This window comes from Danio aesculapii, chromosome 12 (genome assembly GCF_903798145.1).
Source record: "Danio aesculapii chromosome 12, fDanAes4.1, whole genome shotgun sequence".
In the NCBI taxonomy this organism is placed as follows: Eukaryota; Metazoa; Chordata; class Actinopteri; order Cypriniformes; family Danionidae; genus Danio; species Danio aesculapii.
In genome coordinates, this window is record NC_079446.1 from 48,781,355 (window position 1) to 48,802,652 (window position 21,298).

General features: G+C 39.0%; 1 protein-coding gene across 1 annotated transcript in view; it reads left to right on the forward strand.

Moving 5' to 3' along the window:
* Positions 1-21,298, forward strand: part of LOC130238133 (ryanodine receptor 2-like) — a 274,083-nt gene that overhangs the window by 45,647 nt on the left and 207,138 nt on the right. Inside the window, 8 exon segments of the mRNA XM_056469038.1 lie at positions 2,334-2,490; positions 4,895-5,059; positions 7,452-7,573; positions 8,641-8,824; positions 12,699-12,834; positions 16,263-16,358; positions 19,255-19,373; positions 21,078-21,211. Coding sequence (XP_056325013.1) covers positions 2,334-2,490; positions 4,895-5,059; positions 7,452-7,573; positions 8,641-8,824; positions 12,699-12,834; positions 16,263-16,358; positions 19,255-19,373; positions 21,078-21,211 — 1,113 coding nt within the window.

Sequence of the window (21,298 nt, forward strand, 5' to 3'; positions counted from 1 at the left end):
ATATGATAGTGTAGCCCTAATCTGGATTTTGACTTCTTACGTCTTCACCGATTTAACTTCAAATGAACCTGCTGACACATTTAGTTCAAGTTGTGCTGAGTTTTATCGTGTGTGTGTGTGTGTGTGTGTGTGTGTGTGTGTGTCTGTACCCATGATGCTGCAGTGATGACATCATAAGGTCTGATGCATTCCATCATGTTTGACCTTCTGGCATCAGCGGCGTTTGTTCCCATGAAGCCTTTAATTACACTCTGCAGGACGTCGCTCTTCTGCTCGAGTTCTGCTCTTCACACGCTAAAAATAATCCGAGGACGCTGAAGCTGGAAGCGTTTTATCAAACTGGCATTTTGGGGTTTAGGCCAAATTCTGGAGCAACACAGTTTCACTTTTTGCTTTGGAATCACAAATGAATGTCTGCCGAGGTTTACACTAAGCATCATTTTCAGCAAAGACATGAATCTGAGCAGTTCACTATAAAAGCATGCACTGTAATTAAAGTCAGTGTGGGAGAAATAGGCTTGAAGTAAAGTCAGCTTTATTTCTACAAGAGGTGTTCAAAAAGCAGCTTCACAGTAATACGAGTGTTAAAGTCTCCATAAAATGGATGTTAAGATTGTTAAGCTTTTTTTCTTCTGTACGCTAGTGGTGGATCTCAGTTGTGAGAGCAACAAATAATAACTTGACTTCTAGTTGATCACTTGTAAAAGTGGCAGAAGGTGGATTTTTCACCATGAATCACCTGTTGAACTGCATCCCAATCATCACTAATACTGCAGAAGACCTACTGGAACCAGCATGGACCCAAGAGTCTCTTAGAAATCAGTCAAGTTTGGTGAAGGAAAAATCATGGTTTGGTGTTCCATTCAGTATGGGGGCGTGCGAGAGATCTGCAGAGTGGATGATCAACATCAACAGCCTGAGGTATCAAGACATTTGTGCTGCCCATTACATTACAAACCACAGGAGAGGGCAAATTCTCCAGCAGGATAGCGCTCCTTCTCATACTTCAGCCTCCACATCAAAGCTCCTGAAAGCAAAGAAGGTCAAGGTGCTCCAGGATTGGCCAGCCCAGTCACCAGGCATGAACATTATTGAGCATGTCTGGGGTAAGATGGAGGAGGAGGCGTTGAAGATGAATCAGAATCTTGATGAACTCTGGGAGTCCTGCAAGAAGGCTTTCTTTGCCATTCCAGATGACTTTATTAATCAGTGATTTGAGTCATTGCAGAGATGTATGGATGCAGTCCTCCAAGCTCATGATGGAGTCAGACACAATATTTATTCTGTTTCCACTGCAGCATGACCACATATTCTATACTGGACATTATTGAAGGTTCAGTGACCAGACTTTTGTCTAAGCAAAGTCAGACCTTACTGTCCTAATGAAATCATTAATAATCAAGACATGATCATATTTTATTGTGCTAAAATAAGCGTAATCTAGAGGCCTTTTGCCTTTCATATAAACCACTTCTGATACTAAATGATCAAATAGAAGTCAAGATATTATTTACTGTTCCTTAAACTTGGATAGGCCACAAGACTTTTGTCAGGGAGTGTAGTGATGTACATCAACTTGAAATGAACCTTAAATGATAAAAAATGTAGGATGGTACGTGATTTCATTCTTTGAGAATCAGTTGGGTTGTTGAGAGATGGACGTTGTTAACAAAATGAAGGAAGACTGACGAATAGATGAATTCAGAGCAAAAATGAGACACCCACTGATTGCTTCACCCTAAGGTACTGATAGCCCCGCCCTAAATGAATGATAGCCCCGCCCACAAATGACTGATAGCCCCGCCCTAAATGACTGATAGTAAAGAAAGTCGTTTTGAGGGGAAGGGAAGATTATGGTATTTGATTTGATGGAGTTTATGAGCGCAAATTAATGAAGTGCACAGATAACTCATATAAGTGCTTATAACAAGAACTACTATATACATATAAAAATAACAGGAGTATATTTTGATTTTATGGAGATTTTAAAGGGATAGTTCACCCTAAAATGGAAATCCTTCACTTCCAAACCGGTTTCAGTTTCTTTCCTTTGTTGAACACAATATTTAGAAGAAAGCTTGAAACCTGTAACCATTGACTTCTATAGTATTTGTTTTTCCTTCTATGGAAGTGAATGGTTACAGTTTTCCAGCTTTCTTCTAAATATCTTCATTTGTGTTCAACAGAAGAAAGAAATTAAAGGTTTGGAACCACTTGAGGTTGAGTAAACAGTGAGTAATACACTTCAGATAACAGAAATAAAGGAAGAAATCTGCTGGTGTAGTTTTGCACCTGTCCTCCAATGCCTTATAGGTATCTCTCTCTGTGTTCAGGTGGAGTGGCAGTCATATCCGCTGGGGTCAACCGTTCCGCCTGCGTCACGTGACCACCGGCAAATATCTCAGCATGATGGACGATCAAGGGCTCCTGTTAATGGACAAGGAGAAAGCGGATGTTAAATCCACAGCTTTCTGCTTCCGCTCCTCAAAAGTGAGACTGACCTCATGCCAAACTACAGACTCATTATGGGCTACATGCACAAGGATTTTCCCCTACCGATAAACTTATGGTGAAAGGTCTATGGGACTATTTCTATTATATATGGTTCCTTTTACAGCATAGATGTTGTAATGTAATTAAAATACAATCAGTTAAATAGAGTTAAGCATTCGTTTAGTGGTTCAAGTGTAAAACGAGATGGAAAACCGTTTAAACGCAAGCACCGCCAGGAGCAGCAAGGCTAGCGCTGAAACTTCATTGAAAATACTGGGGTAAAATAAATGTCCATATTTTAAAGACATGATGATGAACAATGCAATTTAATGCAGTGCTTCTTGTCTGGTCTGAGACCCACTTTATACCGTATATCAATCAGGCAGTGAAGATCACAGATTTTTAAAGACATTATTTTGTAACGGCATACAGTTCACCCGGTGCACTTAAACCAGGTTACTGAAAATGAAAAGTCCTTCTGAATATACCTTATTAAACATTCAATTTTAAGTAGCAAAAACGAATTAATATCTCACAGTTCTGACGTTTCTTTTCCCCCTCACAATTGATAGTTTCACGTGTCCTCACACCATTAGGAGAATGCCCCCCTGGTGGGCAAAACATTACTATTTCTCACTGACAGCCAAGTCAAAAGCCAGATAATTGTTGTTTAATAAGATAGAGGATCTGACAGGTAAAGGCAATGCAGTGGCGCAGTAGATTGTGTTGTCACCTCACAGCAAGAAGGTCGCTGGTTCGAGCCTCGGCTGGGTCAGTTGGCGTTTCTGTGTGGAGTTTGCATGTTCTCCCTGCTTTTGCGTGGGTTTCCTCCGGGTGCTCCGGTTTCCCCCACAGTCCAAACACATGCGGTACAGGTGAATTGGGTAGGCGTAGTGTATGTGTGTTTCTGAATAAGTGTGTATGTGTTTCCCAGTGATGGGTTGTAGCTGGAAGGGCATCGGCTGCATAAAACATCATGCTGGTTAAGTTGGCGGTTCATTCCGCTGTGGCAACCCCAGATTAATAAAGGGACTAAGCCGAAAAGAAAATGAATGAATGAATGATCTGACAAGTACGTGAGGGGTTTTAAATGACTGAAAAAAAGGCTGCTGTGTCAGTATATGATAGTAAATAATAATACATTTAATTGGATAGCACTTTTCCTACATGCATTGCAACTCAAAGTTCTTTACAAACATTATCAAATATTAAGAAACAAGTCACTATCAGGTAAAATATAAAAATGGATAATTAAATACAAAAAAATATATGTAAACAAATGTAACAAAATAAACATCTACATATAACATATACTCAGATAAATGCATACATGTACACATATATACAGTTAAAGTCAGAATTATTAGCCCACCTTTGATTTATTTATTTAAAATATTTCCCAAATGATGTTTAACAGAGCAAGGAAATTTTCACAGTATGTCGGATAATATTTTTTCTTCTAGAGAAAGTCTTATTTGTTTTATTTCGGCTAGAATAAAAGCAGTTTTTAATTTTTTGTGAATCATTTTAAGGTCAATATTATTAGCCCCTTTAAGCTGTTTTTTTTTTCAATAGTCTACAGAACAAAGCATCGTTATACAATAACCTGCCTAATTACCCTAACCTGCCTAGTTACCCTAATTAACCTAGTTAAGCCTTTAAATGTCACTTTAAGCTGTATAGAAGTGTCTTGAAATATATCTAGTCAAATATTATTTATATTATTATATTATTATTATTATTATATTATTATTTACATCATCATGGCAAAGATAAAATAAATAAAGTTATAAAAGAAAATATATTAAAGATAAAAGTTATTAGAGATGAGTTATTAAAACTATTATGATTAGAAATGTGTTGAAAAAATCTGCTCTCAGTTCAACAGAAATTGGGGATAAAAATAAATAGTGGGGCGAATAATTCAGGGGGGCTAATAATTCTGACTTCAACTGTATACACACACACACACACACACAATACAGTACATACATGTGTATATACTGTACATGCACACTATACATGCACAATATACATATATACATATAATACACATACATGAATGGATCACAAGTTCCCACAATACAGTTTATGATCATATCTCTGTTTTGTTCTGTTGATATGTGATCCAAATACTCGTAGCTTGAAATAGATGGAAACATGAGCATTTTGTGCTGCATTAGTATGGAGATCTCAGTGTAGCCGCCATTACAGCTCATTGTTTTTGTGCCTGCCAGGTCTCCGCACAGGTCACATGACCAATTGAATACAGTTTAAAGCTTGGAATTGAGTTTTCCTTTGGTTTAAATGAATTTGGCATTAGAATTGTAAGGGAGGTGGGTTTTTTTATATGTTGCTGTTTTGAATGTTCACCCATGATCCTCTGCTGCCGCTCCTGCAGGAGAAGCTGGACTTTGGCCTCAGGAAAGAGATCGATGGTATGGGCGTCCCGGACATCAAATACGGTGATTCTGTCTGTTATATCCAACACGTGGATGCTGGACTCTGGCTCACCTACCAGTCTGTGGATGCCAAGTGTGCTCGCATGGGTGGCGTTCAGAGGAAGGTGAGCTTTCAGAAAAGATACGTGTGTGTCTATGTACGTGGTGATGGATTCATTCATACGGGATGTTTAATGATCTCAGAGCTGCTTCAGAGTGATTTAAATATACATTTTACATTTAGCAATTTAGCAGGCGCTGTTATCTCATGCGACTTACAAATGTGGATAAAAGAAGCACTTCAAATCACCACACAGCAGCAACATACAGATGCCATGTCAATTGAAAGTCAGTTTAGCAGATTTACAGATACATACATACAGTAGGTGAGAGTTTAATGTGGTCATTACCGCCGTGGCTTATACCGCCGCCGCTCTAAATGGCTGCCGCTCTGTTTATAATGTATGACCGCAGTTTGTGAATATGCTGCCAGAGGGCACAAAGGGACAGGATGCAAATGGACAGAAATAGCCTATACAGCAGCTGTAAATATGCTACCGTACTTATAAATGAAGATGAAACGATAAAACTAAGTATTATAATTCCTTCATTAATCATTAAAAATTTGTTAACATGCTTTATTATCATTGTAGGCTTGTTTAGTGCAATTAGGATTCATTTTGGAAAGTGGAATTGAAGAAATAAAAGACAACTAAAATAAAAGAACAAACATTCAGTACAAATAAGTAGGCCTAAATAAATAAACAAAGCAGTCTTTTAGCCTGAATATAGAGAGATGTTCAGTGTTTGCTATTTTGATAGGACTAAGACAGTCATTAAATTTTCATTTATGTTTTCATTTACATTTTCGTTGTTGATTATATTTTACTATCTCATTTTATGTCTCAATTATTGTACATAATAATAAATGAATAATGAAAATATGCATGAATAATTATTTATTTAAAGACATTGCAGCAACACAGAGAAACGGTCCGGCGCATGGTGTAAAAAAGTGTTTCCCAACCCTGTTCCTGAAGGCACACCAACAGTACACATTTTCAACCTCTCCCTAATCAAACACACCTGAATCATCTTATCATAACATCAGAAGAGACTCCAAAACCTGTAGTTAATGGGTCAGAAAAGGGAGACATCCAAAATATGTACTGTTGGTGTGCCTCCAGGAACAGGGTTGGGAAACACTGGTCTAAAGAGCTTAAGTTGAATGCTGCTTCATCACAAGCATAAAAATAAATAGACCTACCTCAAGCAGATCACTTAGAGTATAATAAAAATAATTTTGCCGCAGGACATAAATTAAGTCTCGCACGTTTATTTTTAATAATTTAGTTTCAGTTCAGTTTTTTTTTAAACGTCAATATTCTTCTTTAAAGTATAATGGATGTTTTGTTTTGGTTTTTTACTTGTAATGCCTCAGTATCTTTTATATTTAAATTTCAATTTCAGTCACCTTGCATAAGCGTGTGAAATATAATGCGCGCATAACCGCGTAAAAAGAAGAAAAAGCTGTCAAAAGTTAGAGCTAATTTATCAAAATTAGCTATATTAAAATACAGCATGTATGTTAATGCAGGCAGAGTGTGAACAAATTCAGGGTAAGGCTAAGATATGCGCTTGCCTTTTAATGCATTTAAAAATAACCAAGAAGAGTTTTTACAACAGCTTATTAACAAATATTATATGTCAATCATCATGTGTGCGCATGAGCCGATGTGTTGTGTTTTTTAATAGGCTACAGGCTACTATGGTGTATAATAATGTTTTTTTTGTATGGTAAAGGACAATGCACAGTAGGTTATTGATGTAAACTTAAGCTAAAACTTACCATTGATAAACGTGACCTACCTCAAGCAGATCACTTAAAGGGCACCTAGGTTAGCCCTTTTTTCAGATTTAATATAAGTGTTTTACGTCTCCAGAAAGTGTCTGTAAAATTTCAGCTCAAAACCCCCATCAGATTTTTTATTATACCTTTTATTAAATTCTTATTTATACATTTTTGCACTGGGTGGCGGTTTTGGTGTACTGCTCCTTTAAGGCTAGTCCTCCCCGCCCACCGTTTCTACGTGCCTTTCAGCATGCCTTAATCTCCTCCCTCGGCTGCGTCAGACAACAGACAGACTTAAAGGAAGCAGATCTCACGTAGCGTTTGTGAGAAATACTACAGTAAGAACTTTACCAATGAGTATTTATTGTGCAGTTGCATCGCACACATACACACATACACACACACACACACACACAAATATGTGCATGTACATAAAGAAAAAGTGTATGTGTCCTACAGGTGGTTTGTCAAGCCCTCTCACCTGTGAAGAACTCCACAGGAAAGTGGAGTGTTTCTAAGAGTGTCTGGTGCATATGGAAAGCAGAAGAGTGTGTCTCCTACAGATTAATTACAGACACATCAAACACTCAAACCTTTATTATTACTCCTGAAGCCCAGACAAATTCACTCATGATGACATACTGATGTGTGTGTGTCTGTTTTAGGCCATCATGCATCACGAGGGTCACATGGATGATGGTTTGACGCTCTCACGATCACAACACGAGGAGTCGCGCACTGCTAGAGTCATTCGCAGCACAGTTTTCCTCTTCAATCGCTTCATCAGGTAACACTAATTCGAATTAAATTCATTCATTAAAACTAATTCAAAATATTAATACAACTATAATAGTATACTAGTGACACCAAAAATCAATGAGACTTAATTTATAACAAAAGTGATCTCATAAAGACCTCTAGTCCAGACTTAAGGCCTATGAAGAGGCAATGAACACTCTCCAAGGATTTTGAGGACAATAGAAACACTTAATACACAAATACACTTCATCATGTATTATACACATAGACATCTCCATTTCATAAGGACACTATATACTGTGTAACTACAGGTTAGCTGTGTTTATATACACTCCAGCCCAGGGTGTGAATTAAAGGGAATTTTGGGTGGGATTGACCCCCCTAATTAAGCTTGATCACCTTGAAGGACGTCAAAACAACATGTATGCTCTTTAATACTGAGAAATAATTTGCTCTGCTCTGTATTTTGAATAATAACGTTAATAATTAAAATCATAGATAATATAAATATACATTTGACCACCCCTATAATGGTTCATACCACTGCGAATGCATAATCACGCCAATCAGCCTGCGAGAAAAAACTCATTCAGTCTGATACTGGCAGATCTAGAGCACCGATAGACAACGTAACTGTTCACAAGACTGTTTTCTCCTAAAATAGGTGTATGTTTCTACATATAGCCTAAAAGTAAAGTCAAATTAGAGGCATAGTTTAACTTACAGTAACCTCAGAAGTAGGTAATCGGAGTATACGGTCTAAATATTCCACAAAACACTGAAAACTCAAATATATTTAATTAATAAATAAGATGCAATTGAAATAAATCCATGACTTTGATTTATTGAAGCATGTATTACACAAACTAACATTACCGAAAAGCAGACCCCCCTCTCCCCAATCTTCAATGTATAATTCGCACCCTACTGCTATACACAAGTCGTTAACTGTTCTAATTTTGACTGTGATGTATTAATAATTGGCATATTTTTGTAAACAATAATTATTTTGGAAAGCACTATACCATTAAACTTGAATTGAATTGAATAGTGCACACACAGTAATTTCTCCCATTGTCTTTCGCCCGAGCGCAGGGGTTTGGACACTCTGAGTAAAAAGGGAAAGACGTCCACCCTCGATCTGCCCATCGAGTCGGTCAGTCTGAGTCTTCAGGATCTGATCGGATATTTCCAGCCGCCCGATGAACATCTGGAGCATGAAGACAAGCAGAACCGGCTGCGAGCACTCAAGAGCAGACAGAACCTTTTCCAGGAGGAGGTACCGATTAGATACACAACAATTAATAAGGCTGTTTTAAGGAGCGTCCTGATAGTTGCAGCACAGGCTCATTGTGAAAACGTACCCCTGTATACTTATCTGGAGAGCGGTCAATCGGTGCTTTTGAAAACACTATTGGTTGGGTGTAGGGAAGGGGATGGGGAGATCAGTCGGTCAGACAGTCGACAGCGGCCTCTGGTGGATTTATGCGAGAAGAGCAGGCGCGAATGGCACTCGCGAGAGAGATTTGAGATCTAAAAAAGCGTACACAGCGGCCTCTGGTGGATTCGCGAAAATCAAAACTGCTAAAAAAACGCACCTCCTGGGACAATTTTTGCGCTCTCCAGATATGTATATAGGGGTACGTGTCAATAATGAGCCTGGGTTCATAATTGAGAGCTCACTGAATAATGTCTTCATTTGATGTACAGTAGTTCACTATTGAGTGTGAATGAAACACACGGATTGATTGAGGAACTGAGTTCAAATAGAGTTTGCAAGAAACATCTCACATGTTCACAAAGGGCGATGGGTGGCGCAGTAGGTAGTGCTATCGCCTCACAGCAAGAAGGTCGCTGGTTCAAGCCTCGGCTCAGTTGGCGTTTCTGGAGTTTGCATGTTCTCCCTGTGTTCGCGTGGGTTTCCTCCGGGTGCTCCGGTTTCCCCCACAGTCCAAAGACATGCGGTACAGGTGAATTGGGTAAGCTAAATTGTCCATAGTGTATGAGTGTGAATGAGTGTGCATGGATGTTTCCCAGTGATGGATTGTGGCTGGAAGGGCATCCGCTGCGTAAAAATGTGCTGGATAAGTTGGCAGTTCATTCCGCTGTGGTGACCCCAGATTATTAAAGGGACTAAGCTGAAAAGGAAATGAATGAATGTTCACAAAGTGTTGAGATAATAATGTTTACTTTGTATTAATATGTATTGGTCACAATACAAACACAGTTGTAGTTTCATCCTTTTTGTATTTGTTCTTTTTAATTATAAACATACAATAGAAAAGAAAATAAGAAAATAAGTGTAAGAATTAAAATAGCAAGTTGCACTTACAGGCCCATAGCCAGCCTAGTGAAAGGGGGAGTTGTTTTTCTCTAAAAGTGGACCTTTTTTGCATTTTTCCTCACATTTTGTATTTGATTAAGAAGTTTAAATACAGTATTTTGGTGACGTTTTATGAATTCTTTTGTGCTGGATTAGCTTGTTTTCTGGAATCATGTTCATGCTTTTTACAGTAACAAAAATCATAATTTTTTCAATGTTTGTCAAGTTGCTTACTAAGATCATGTGCAAATTTTGTCAGTCCAAACACACATTTTTTATTTTTAATGGGGACTTCTCCTAGAGAAGACTTCTCCTTTATATCCGATCAGAATAAAACGAATGAAGTGACCAGTGTAAACAGCCTCAAAGACATAGACGTGACAGGATTAGCACCTTTTGCTGTGAAGTGACAGCTGACGGCTGAGGACTCCGCTTGGTAATAAAGCCTTCATCAGACAGTTATTTAAAAAAAAATAATGGCAAAAATAGGGAATGGGAGGTCACAGGACAAATCAATAATGTCCAATATACAGGTCATCCTGGCAAATTCGGCCAGTTAGTCTAGAACAGGGGTGCACAAACTCGGTCCTGGAGGACCAGTGTCCTGCAAAGTTTAGTTCCAACCCCAATCAGGCACACCTGGGTAAGCTAATGATACTCTTACTAGGCTTTCTAGATACATCCTTGCAAGTGTGTTGAGGCAAGTTAGAGCTAAATTCTGCAGGACACCGGCCCTCCTGGACCGAGTTTGGACACCCCTGGTCTAGAACCTCATGGTAGTGACACATTCTCATCTGTTAGAAAGATAGTAGCGTTAGCCTTACCCTGTTTGCCAGTCTTTTTGAAAATAAGAATATGAAAATAAAATATTTTGCGACAACGACGCTGCTGCCTGCTTTCTCTTCCATCTCTCTCTCTCATTTCAACCCATAGCGTTACTCTGTATGGATGAGGATAAAAGATTCAAACATTACCGATCAGTGGGTAATGTCACGTGACTCGCGTTAGATTATTGTGGCTTTGAGGCTCCATGAGATTCGAATTACTGGCCATAGTTATCTAAAATTACACTTTATATAACGTATATATATATATATATATATATATATATATATATATATATTTTTTTTTTTTTAAATTACATAAAGTAATTAAAAGGACAAATTCTGGACTTTTAAGCCATGGTGGGTGGGTCGTTCGAACCCCCCGAACTCCCCATGGCTACGGGCATGATTTAGGATTAAACATGATTAAACATAAAATGTAGTCGAATAATCAGAAAAGTTATTTTGCTTTATTTTAATGATCTAGGCGCAAAGTCTAAAGTGCAGGGCGCAAAATCATTAGGGCGTATCGAATCCACTTTTGCTATTTTAAGGACGGAAAATACGCTCTGTGCTGCGGCGCATGGTCTAACAGGGTTGAGCTTATTCTCTTATTGAGTTCTGGGTGTGTTTTGAGAATAAACCAATCAGAGTCTCATCTCCCATTCCTTTTATTTGTTATTTACATGGCAGACTTTGTAAGTTGAAAAACTGAACGCCTCACTAGCAAAAAATGAGTTAAACAGAGCATCTACAGCGCGAGGATAAAGAATGAGCCTCTTCCAATCGGCCTTTACTTTCACTTTCTCTTTCTCTCTTTCGTGGATAAGGAAGCAGCTACTCACAGACATTCATTAGCCTATACATAATTAATTTCGTTTGTTAAGCGCAAAGATTTATTTCAAAACTATTTCTAAATTCAGTTCTAATTTCCAGCAAACAAAAAATTTAACAATAATAACGAAGTGTGGTCAAACAACTGAGTTATATCCTAATACACATGCTGTGACCCATATGGTCTAAAACCTGACAGGTGGGCAAATCTACGCTTATTTTTGACAAAACAAATAAAACTATGCATATAATAAATAATACTGCTAATAATGATAATATTATATAAAGGCAAGTGGTCATGAATAAACTAAAAAAAGCCCCCCGAGGTGAAGAAGACATGAAGGCATTCATTCATTCATTCATTCCTTTTTTTCAGCTTAGTCCCTTTATTAATCTGGGGTCGCCACAGCGGAATGAACTGCCAACTTATCCAGTATGTTTTTATGCAGCGGATGCCCAAACTGCAACCCATCACTGGGAAACACACTCACTCTCCATACACACTCATTTACACACATACACTACGGACATTTTAGCCTACCCAATTCACCTGTACCGCATGTCTTTGGACTTGTGGGGCAAACCAGAGCACCTGGAGGAAACCCACGCCAACACGGGGAGAACATGCAAACTCCACACAGAAAGGCCAACTGACCCAGCCGAGGCTCGAACCAGCGACCTTCTTGCTTGGAGGCAACAGCACTACCTCCTGCACCACCGCGTCACCAGCATGAAGGCAATGGTTTTTATATTTATGTTGAAAGTAATCATCTTTGTAATATTTTAATCCTTTAATTATTTGTGTATTGTTGTACATCCGAGTGTATGATAGGGCCCAAAAAGTCTGAAATAAAGTCTTGTGCAACATTCACTTTATATCTGTAGACTACTTTGAGTATCGTTTTTATTTCTCTAATGGAGTTTATTATGAACATTTGAGACTGTTAGTAATTGCGTTTTGCTGCATGCGTGAATCAATATGAATCAAGTGTGGACATACAGTGGAACAACATGTGTCTCGCAGGAGCACGGTGCTACAAAAATAAGCATAATCATAAATATGAACACAACAGGGGGCGTAAGAGCTATTTTAAACCTGTACAGTTATTGTATATCTACAGTTTTTGTAGAATTATTCCTGTGTATGTGTGTGTCTGTGTGTGTTTCTCTAGGGAATGATCAACCTGGTGCTGGAGTGTATCGATCGTTTGCATGTGTACAGCAGTGCGGCTCATTTTGCAGATGTAGCTGGTAAAGAGGCTGGAGAATCCTGGAAGTCCATCCTGAACTCCCTCTACGAGCTCCTGGGTATGATCCATATTTCAGCACTTTGCTTTTGTACACATCAATATCCACTGGAAACCTGCTGACTGCGACTCCATGAGCTTCAGCCACACGAGAGGGAGAGATAGAGAGCTGGATTGTGTTCACAGTCACGTACCAGTGCTCCACACTGACAAAACATTACACTTTACTGGAGTGTGGTTCTACCTATAAGATTTAATTTAATCTATAACTAATATATTTATTGTGGTCAAGAAAGATTTGACATAAGTAAAAACATTGTTTGACATATGATAGATACTACCGATATGTTTTACTTTTGAGCAGCACGGTGGCTCAGTGGTTAGCACTGTTGCCTCACAGGTTTCCCCCACAGTCCAAACACACACTCTATAGAGAGTGTATGGGTGTTTCCTGGTACTGGGTTGCAGCTTGAAGGGCATCTGCTGCGTAAAACATATGCTGGAATAGGTCTGCATCAGTGGTGTAGTGGTTAGTGTGTCGACACATGCACTCCGGTGCTCACGGTGACCCGAGTTCGATTCCCGCCTCGCGGTCCTATGCCGATCCTTCCCCCCTCTCTGCTCCCCACGCTTTCCTGTCAATAATCTTTACTGTCCTATCAAATAAAGGTGAAAAAAAAAAAAAAACAAAAAACAAAAACATATGCTGGAATAGTTGACGGTTCATTCCTCTGTGGCGATCCCTGATAAATAAGGGACTAAGCTGAAGGAAAATGAATGAAATCTTTCTTTTTCCCCTTTCAATTAAAGTATAATCTTGCTTTGGACCATCCTAGTTTTGAATGGCGACACAGTGGCTCAGTGTTTAGCACTGTAGCCTCACAGCAAGGAGGTCGCTGGTTCGAGTCTCGGCTGGGCCAGTTGGCATTTCCAGTGTGGAGTTTGCATGTTCTCCCTGTGTTGGCTCCGGTTTCCCCCACAGTCCAAACACATGCACTATAGGTGAATTGGATGAACTAAATTGGCCATAGTGGATGATTGTGAATGAGTGTGCATGGGTGTTTCCCACTGCTGGGTTGCGGCCGGAAGGGCATCCGCTGTGTAAAACATATGCTGAATAAGTTGCCTAATGAATAAAGGGACTAAGCTGAAGGAAAATAAATTCATGAATGATAGTTTTGAAAATGAAAAATGTATTTAATATTAATCTAAATATTTCTTCTGCCCAAGGAAAAAAAAATACATTAACTCTAAGGTAAAATATTGTTTTCACTGACCATTATTTAAATTTCTTTGGTTTGATTTAAAATCAAAATCAAAGTAAAATTGTACTTTGGACTACATATAAAGTTAAGCTATGCTATTACTAGTTATTTTATTTTCATTAATAAGGTAAAATAACTGAGGTAATATCAATAATGAGGTAAAAATCTGCTGGAGCTTTCAGTATGGCTATAAATGTCATGCAAGATGGTGATCAAACTCACATTAAAATACACAACTTGTGGTCACATGACTTGAAAACTGCTACTAGAAAAAACACATGTCTTTGGTTTACCCAGGGGGTCAGTTTTTTTGCTTTGATGCACATTGAATAAAACAGGTTATAATCAGAAACCTTTCCCGTGATGGGTTGCGACTGGAAGGGCATCCGCTGTATAAAAATATGCTGGATAAATTGGCGGTTCATTCCGCTGTGGTGACCCCAGATTAATAAAGGGACTAAGCTGAAAAGAAAAATGAATGAATGAATAATCAGAAACCATAGTTTTTCACTGAATCCAATATAAAAAATGTACTTTAAATAAAAGACACAGAACTTTCACTTGATGAGTGAACTTTCAAGATGAGCATCAGTGTTCATTTGTAATTCAGTTTTGTGTTTAATAAAAGTCTCATCTGATCAGGCCCGGATTAAGAATTCAGGGGCTCCTTGGCACATTGTCTTGTGTGGCCCCCTACCCGGCCGCACCCCTATAGTTAAATTAAAAAATAAGAATAATATAATACTTTTTAAATAAAATTAATCTATATTTTGGCGACGTGGTGGCACAGTAGGTAGTGCTGTCGCCTCACAGCAAGAAGGTCGCTAGTTTGAGCCTCCGCTGGGTCAGTTGGCGTTTCTCTGTAGAGTTTGCATGTTCTCCCTGCGTTTGCGTGGGTTTCCTCCGGGTCCAAAGACATGCAGTAAAAGGTGAATTGGGTAGGCTAAATTGTCCATAGTGTATGAGTGTGAATGAGTGTGTGTGAATGTTTCCCAGAGATGGGTTGCGGCTGGAAGGGCATCTGTTGCGTAAAAATGTGCTGGATAAGTTGGCGGTTCATTCCGCTGTGGCGACCCCGAATTAATAAAGTGACTAAGCCGAAAAGAAAATGAATGAATGAATGAATCTATAATTTGTATAATTAAATGAACGATAAATAGTACATATATTTATAGTCTACAAAGATTTAACTTATTTTTTAAAGCATTGAAAAAAAAAAAAAATAGTGAATATATATATATATATATATATATATATATATATATATATATATATATATATATATATATATATATATATATATATATATAATAATTATAATTTTTTTAAGGGTAATTTTAATGAATAACTTCTACAAGCTTGTAAACCATATTATTGGCATGGCATATAACACACAATGCCTCTCCAATCCAGTGCTGCCGTTAGCCTCCTGGTTAGCTTACTCATCTAACGTTACCATAACGTCTTCTTCTGTACCCTCATTGATGACGAACAGAGTTCGGAAAAGGGCGACTAACATTGTAGATACAAATCAATTCTATTAGGATGTTGCTAACGTTTAACACCAGGTGAAAAATAACTGTTTATAGAATATTATACACATAAAATAGGCCAAACATGATTAAATATCCACGAGGCAAATTTTGACTCTATGTCATGTTTCCTTACTTTTAAAAATAAATATATTTCCAATCTGATATGTAATGGGGAGAGAAAAAGTAGCACCAGTTCAGCAGATTCGAACCCAGTTAATGATCGATCGTGTCAAATGATGTTGCCGTGTGCTTTACGAGGTACGCCACTCATGCTGTCATTAGCCACACTCTTTACTTATCTTGTCTCTGTCGATCAGACATTGATGCGTGGAAACCGTGAATATAGCTTATTCCAACTTGTGCGCTATTTGCACTTAGCCTAAAAAGACACTCCGAAATTGGCTTTATTTCCTCCCCTCACAGGGGCCCCAAGTGCGCACGGGCCCCTGCACCTGTAGCCCATAAGGCCCATTGATTAATCCGGCCCTGCATCTGATGAAACAGTGATAGAGAATGTTATGTGCAGTGCATTGTGGGATGCAGTATTTCACACAGTGCACACAGTCTGGCTTTTGAAAGCGCCGTTAAAGCTCATTTACTACACATGCGGTGAACGCTGCACACTGCTGTAATTAATTATAATTGTGAATATTATTGTTCTCATCACATGACCGCCTATGTGTCTGAAGCTGCTCTGATCAGAGGAAACAGGAAGAACTGCGCCCAGTTCTCCGGCTCTCTGGATTGGCTGATCAGTCGTCTGGAGCGGTTGGAAGCGTCGTCTGGTATGTATGGTGTGTGTTTGCATGTTTTTGTGACATATCAATACACATGTTTGTATAATGACAGGAAAATGACATGGTATAACAAGGAGGAGGTGACTTAAGAGAACGTTTCGGATTTCCCCATTGTCAAAAGGCTTATCTTTTATACAGGACGAGATTTTTGAGAACGTAAAAATGCACAAAGTTTCCTCTAAAGCAGTGTGTCCCAACCCTGTTCCTGAAGGCACACCAACAGTCCACATTTTCAACCTCTTCCTGATCAAACACACCTGAATCAACTCAGCATAACATCAGAAGAGACTCCAACACCTGAAGTTAATAGGTCAGATAAGGGAGACATTCAAAATATGTACTGTTGGTGTGCCTCCAGGAACAGAGTTGGGAAACACTGCTCTAAGGGGTGGGGATATGTGTAGGGTCGGGGTTGGGTGATAGAAAATACAGTTTGTACATTATATTAAAAAACACTACACCTATGGAATGTCCCCACAAATCACCAAAACAAGTGTGTATCCCTACTGAACAAAACAGCTTAAACCAGCCTAGGCTGATTGGCTGGTTTTAGCTGGTCAACCAGGCTGGTTTTAGAGGGGGGTTGGCCACTTCCAGGCTGGTTTCAAGCCATTTCCAGCTTGGTCTTAGCTGGTCTGGCTGGGAGATGACCAGTTAAAACCAGATTGACCAGCCTAGCCAAAACCAGCTATTTCCATCTTAAACCAGGTTGGTCAAGCTGGTTTTAGCTGGTCATTTTCCAGCCTGACCAGCCAAGACCAAACTGGAAATGGCTGGAAGCCAGCCTGGAAGTGGCCAAAACCCCTCTAAAACCAGGCTGGTCAACCAGCTAAAACCAGCCAACCAGCTTAGGCTGGTTTAGGCTGTTTTTTCATTAGGGATGTTTTTGTGTGTAGATTCAGATCAGAGCTGCAGTCAGTCAAAACCATAGACTGTAAAATATATGGACGGAGCACCCGTGACGTCACCCATAGGTTTCTGAAGAGCGCAAATGAAGCTACAAGTAGGCGTGGCCAACCGTTGCCATTTTGTTCGTGCGTCATCGCACCGACTGCAGGATACCAAACAAGGGCAAAGAGGCGGAGAGTGAGCGGAGCTACAGACACCTGCTGGCATTTTGCTTGGAGCTGGCAGACAGACTTTACTTTGGGAGAAACGCTTGATACTTTATTACCTGCGACTCGTTTGTGTTCTGACCACATGTGCTTAGCTGTACACTATATCAATAAAGTGTTTAGACTTTTAAAAAACACTGTAGTAATACATTGAGCCACTAAACAGTGTTCTTATGACGTTTTTCAACAGGAGGAAAACCTGAATTACTTCCAAACACTTCAGATATAGTGTGTGTTAGTAAATGCAAGACTATTGATGAACTCCAGCACAACACTGTATGATAACGCTTCAGATGACTGATCTAGAGCCTCCAGCTAATCAATCTGTCAGATTCTGGAGGGCATTACAGCTCTAAAGAACATTATAAATGATAAATGATCTTAAATAAAACAAATACATTTATAGAGATGGTATACAAGTATATAACTTTACTCACATGGGAAACGGAGGCCACGTGAATGGTTTGTGAGCACAATTATGTGCACACAGCATCCCATATCATCTGATAATTGTAGAAAATAATCCCAAAAGGCGATTGACTGTGTAAAGAAACATTAATCAACACAAAAATGCGATGTATATGCCGAGTTTATTGGCTAATTAGCCGTAATCAGCTCAGGGGACGAGACAGCGAGCAGCGAGACCTAGCTGTCACTCAAGTGGCCACGCCCTTAATTATGCAAACTTATTATAACTCAATAAAAACGAAACGTATGAGTTATAAAAAAATTCACCCCCCTCACAGTTGTCATGAAGGTTAATCATGGCTATATGCACCAAAGCCATCATTTGTCTCAGGCTGTAAGCATGTTTTTATCAGCTGTAAAAATGGCCAATGTCCCATTGCAGTCAGAAATGACCTGGACTTCCTGGAGCCAGCCCCCCAAGGCGAGTCGATGAATTGCAGTTTTAGTTACTTCCGTATTGGCTTCTCGAGGGAGAGCGGGAGGTTGCCGCTTGGTCAAAACTGAACTGCTCAGTTGACTTGGTTGTTTTGGATTGGTTAGGCTAGGTTAGCTTAGCTTAGCTTAGCTTGAAGATAGATCCAGTCAGTTGTCTGATTGTCAGCCAACATGTGTAAGCACTATTGACCAGTAGAAAAGAATTTACTGTAAACTTGCATGAATTTTTTTAAACATATAAATGTCATCACATCACAATGTTATTTATCATATTGAGTCAAGCGCTAATCTGATGATTGTGTTGGTGTTGGGAGGTTGTGATTCATTTGTTTATGGTGCGTTTGACTTTGAATGATGCTTGAATATCAGGTGTTGCTATGTGCATGTTGTGTGTTTGTGATGCATATAATATGGTTGTGATGTGTTGTGCGGATGTTATTGCGTGTTATGATGCATGTGATATGTGTGTGTTGTGATGTATGTGATGCACTTTATGTTGTTGTCGTCATGATATGATTAGTGTGATGTTTTTTGGGTGTACGTGGTATTTGTGTGCTGTGATATTGGTGGTTTGTGTGTTGTTATATAGGGTCATCTCATGAATCGTTTTTTGTGTGTTTGTAATGTTGTGTGATGGCATTGTGATGTATGTGTGTTGTGATGTTTGTGATGTATGATCTGCATGTTGTTGTCGTCATGATTTGATTAGCGTGATGTTTTTTGTGTGTACGTGGGATTTGCGTCATGCGATGTTGGTGGTTTGTGTATTGTGATATTGGGTCATCTCATGAATCCTTGTATTGTGTGATGAGGATGTGTGTGTGCGTAAATGTTTAGTGTGTGTGTGTGTGTGTGTTTGTCTGCAGGGATTCTGGAGGTTCTGCACTGTGTTCTGGTGGAGAGTCCAGAAGCTCTGAACATTATTAAAGAAGGACACATCAAATCCATCATCTCACTGCTGGACAAACACGGACGCAACCACAAGGTGACAGCAGTGTGTGACGGTGTGTGTGTGTGTGTGTGTGTGTGTGTGTGTTTCAATGTTAGGGAATCAAATCAAATAAAACTCCAAATGGAAGGAATTTGACTTGCATTAAAATGTTTACATCTACATTATTTTGAGCGATTCTGCTCTGATTGACAAACTAAACTACATTCTGGTATTGAGAAGTGCAATAAGGAGCATATACTGTTAATTTTTATACAAATTATTCGCCCTCCTGTGAATTTGATTTTCTTTTTCAAATATTTTCCCAAATTTTTCACAGTATTTCCCATAATAGGCGACGCGGTGGTACAGTGGGTAGCATGTTTGCCTCACAGCAAGAAGGTCACTGGTTCAAGCCTCGGCTGGGTCAGTTGGCGTTTCTCTGTGGAGTTTGCATGTTCTCCCCATGTTCACGTGGGTTTCCTCCGGATGCTCCGGTTTCCCCCACAAGTCCAAAGACCTGTGGTATAGGTGAATAGGGTGGGCTAAATTGTCCGTAGTGTATGAGTGTGAATGAGTGTGCATGGATGTTTCCCAGTGATGGGTTGCAGCTAGAAGGGCATCCGCTGCATAAAACATGTGCTGGATAAGTTGGCGGTTCATTTCGCTGTGGCGACGCCTGATTAATAAAGGGACTAAGCCGAAAAGAAAAGGAATGAATGAATAAATTTCCTATAATATTTGTTCTTCTGGAGAAAGTCTTTTGTTTTATTATTTTTTATTTATTATTTTATTTATTTGTTTTATTTCTGCTTGAATAAAATCGTTTTTTAATTGTTTTAAAGCCATTTTAAGGTCAATATTATTAGCCCCCTTAAGCAGTATTAGTTTTGGATTGTCTCCAGAACAAACCACTGTTATACAATGACTTGCCTAATTACCCTAACTTTACCCTAATTAACCCAGTTAAGCCTTTGAATGTCACTTTAAGCTGAATACTAGTGTCTTGAAAAAATATCTAGGCAAGGCAAGGCAAGTTTATTTCTATAGCACATTTCATACACAGTGGCAATTCAAAGTGCTTTACATAAACAACAGTAAAAGAAACAAGTATAAGAGAAATAAAAACAAACAATAGAAATTGTAAAAAAAAAACATAAAAACAGATAAAATGTGTTATAAAAGAATGAAAAAGAAGAGAAAAACACAATAGTGTGATCTGTAGGACGTAGCACAGTGCTCATTCAGTAAAGGCACAGCTAAACAGATGTGTGTTCAGTCTTGATGTGAATGTGCCTAATGTTGGAGCACATCTGATCATTTCTGTAAGCTGATTCCAGCAGTAGGGGGCGCTGTTAGTAGCTGAATGCCGATTCACACTGCTTTGACTGAACTCTTGGAGTTTCTAGTTTATTTGATCCTAAAGTGATCTGTTAGGTTTGTATTCAGTGAGCATATCTATAATGTATTGAGGCCATTTAGTGATTTATAGACCAGTAATAATACTTTAAAATCTATTCTGAATATCTAGTCAAATATTATGTGCTGTCATCATGGGAAAGATAAAAGAAATCGGTTATTAAAACTATCATGTTTAGAAATGTATCATAAATTGGGGAAAAATATACAGGCGGGGTAAAACTTCTGACTTCAACTGTACATTTGCTATTACAAGTAAAGCTTGTAGATTGTAAGTGTATGTTTTATGTTATATTGTATGGTAGCTCAGTGTGACTGACTGCAGTGTGTGCTGATGTTCAGGTTCTGGATGTCCTGTGTTCTCTGTGCGTGTGTCACGGGGTGGCCGTTCGCTCTAATCAGCACCTGATCTGTGATAATCTGCTGCCCGGCAGAGACCTGCTGCTTCAGACGCGCCTCGTTAACCACGTCAGCAGGTAAAAGAGCATTGACATCACTTCCTGTCTCACACCAGCACTTCCTAATGGATGCTTTTCACAAGTTTATAGATTATAGATATTCAG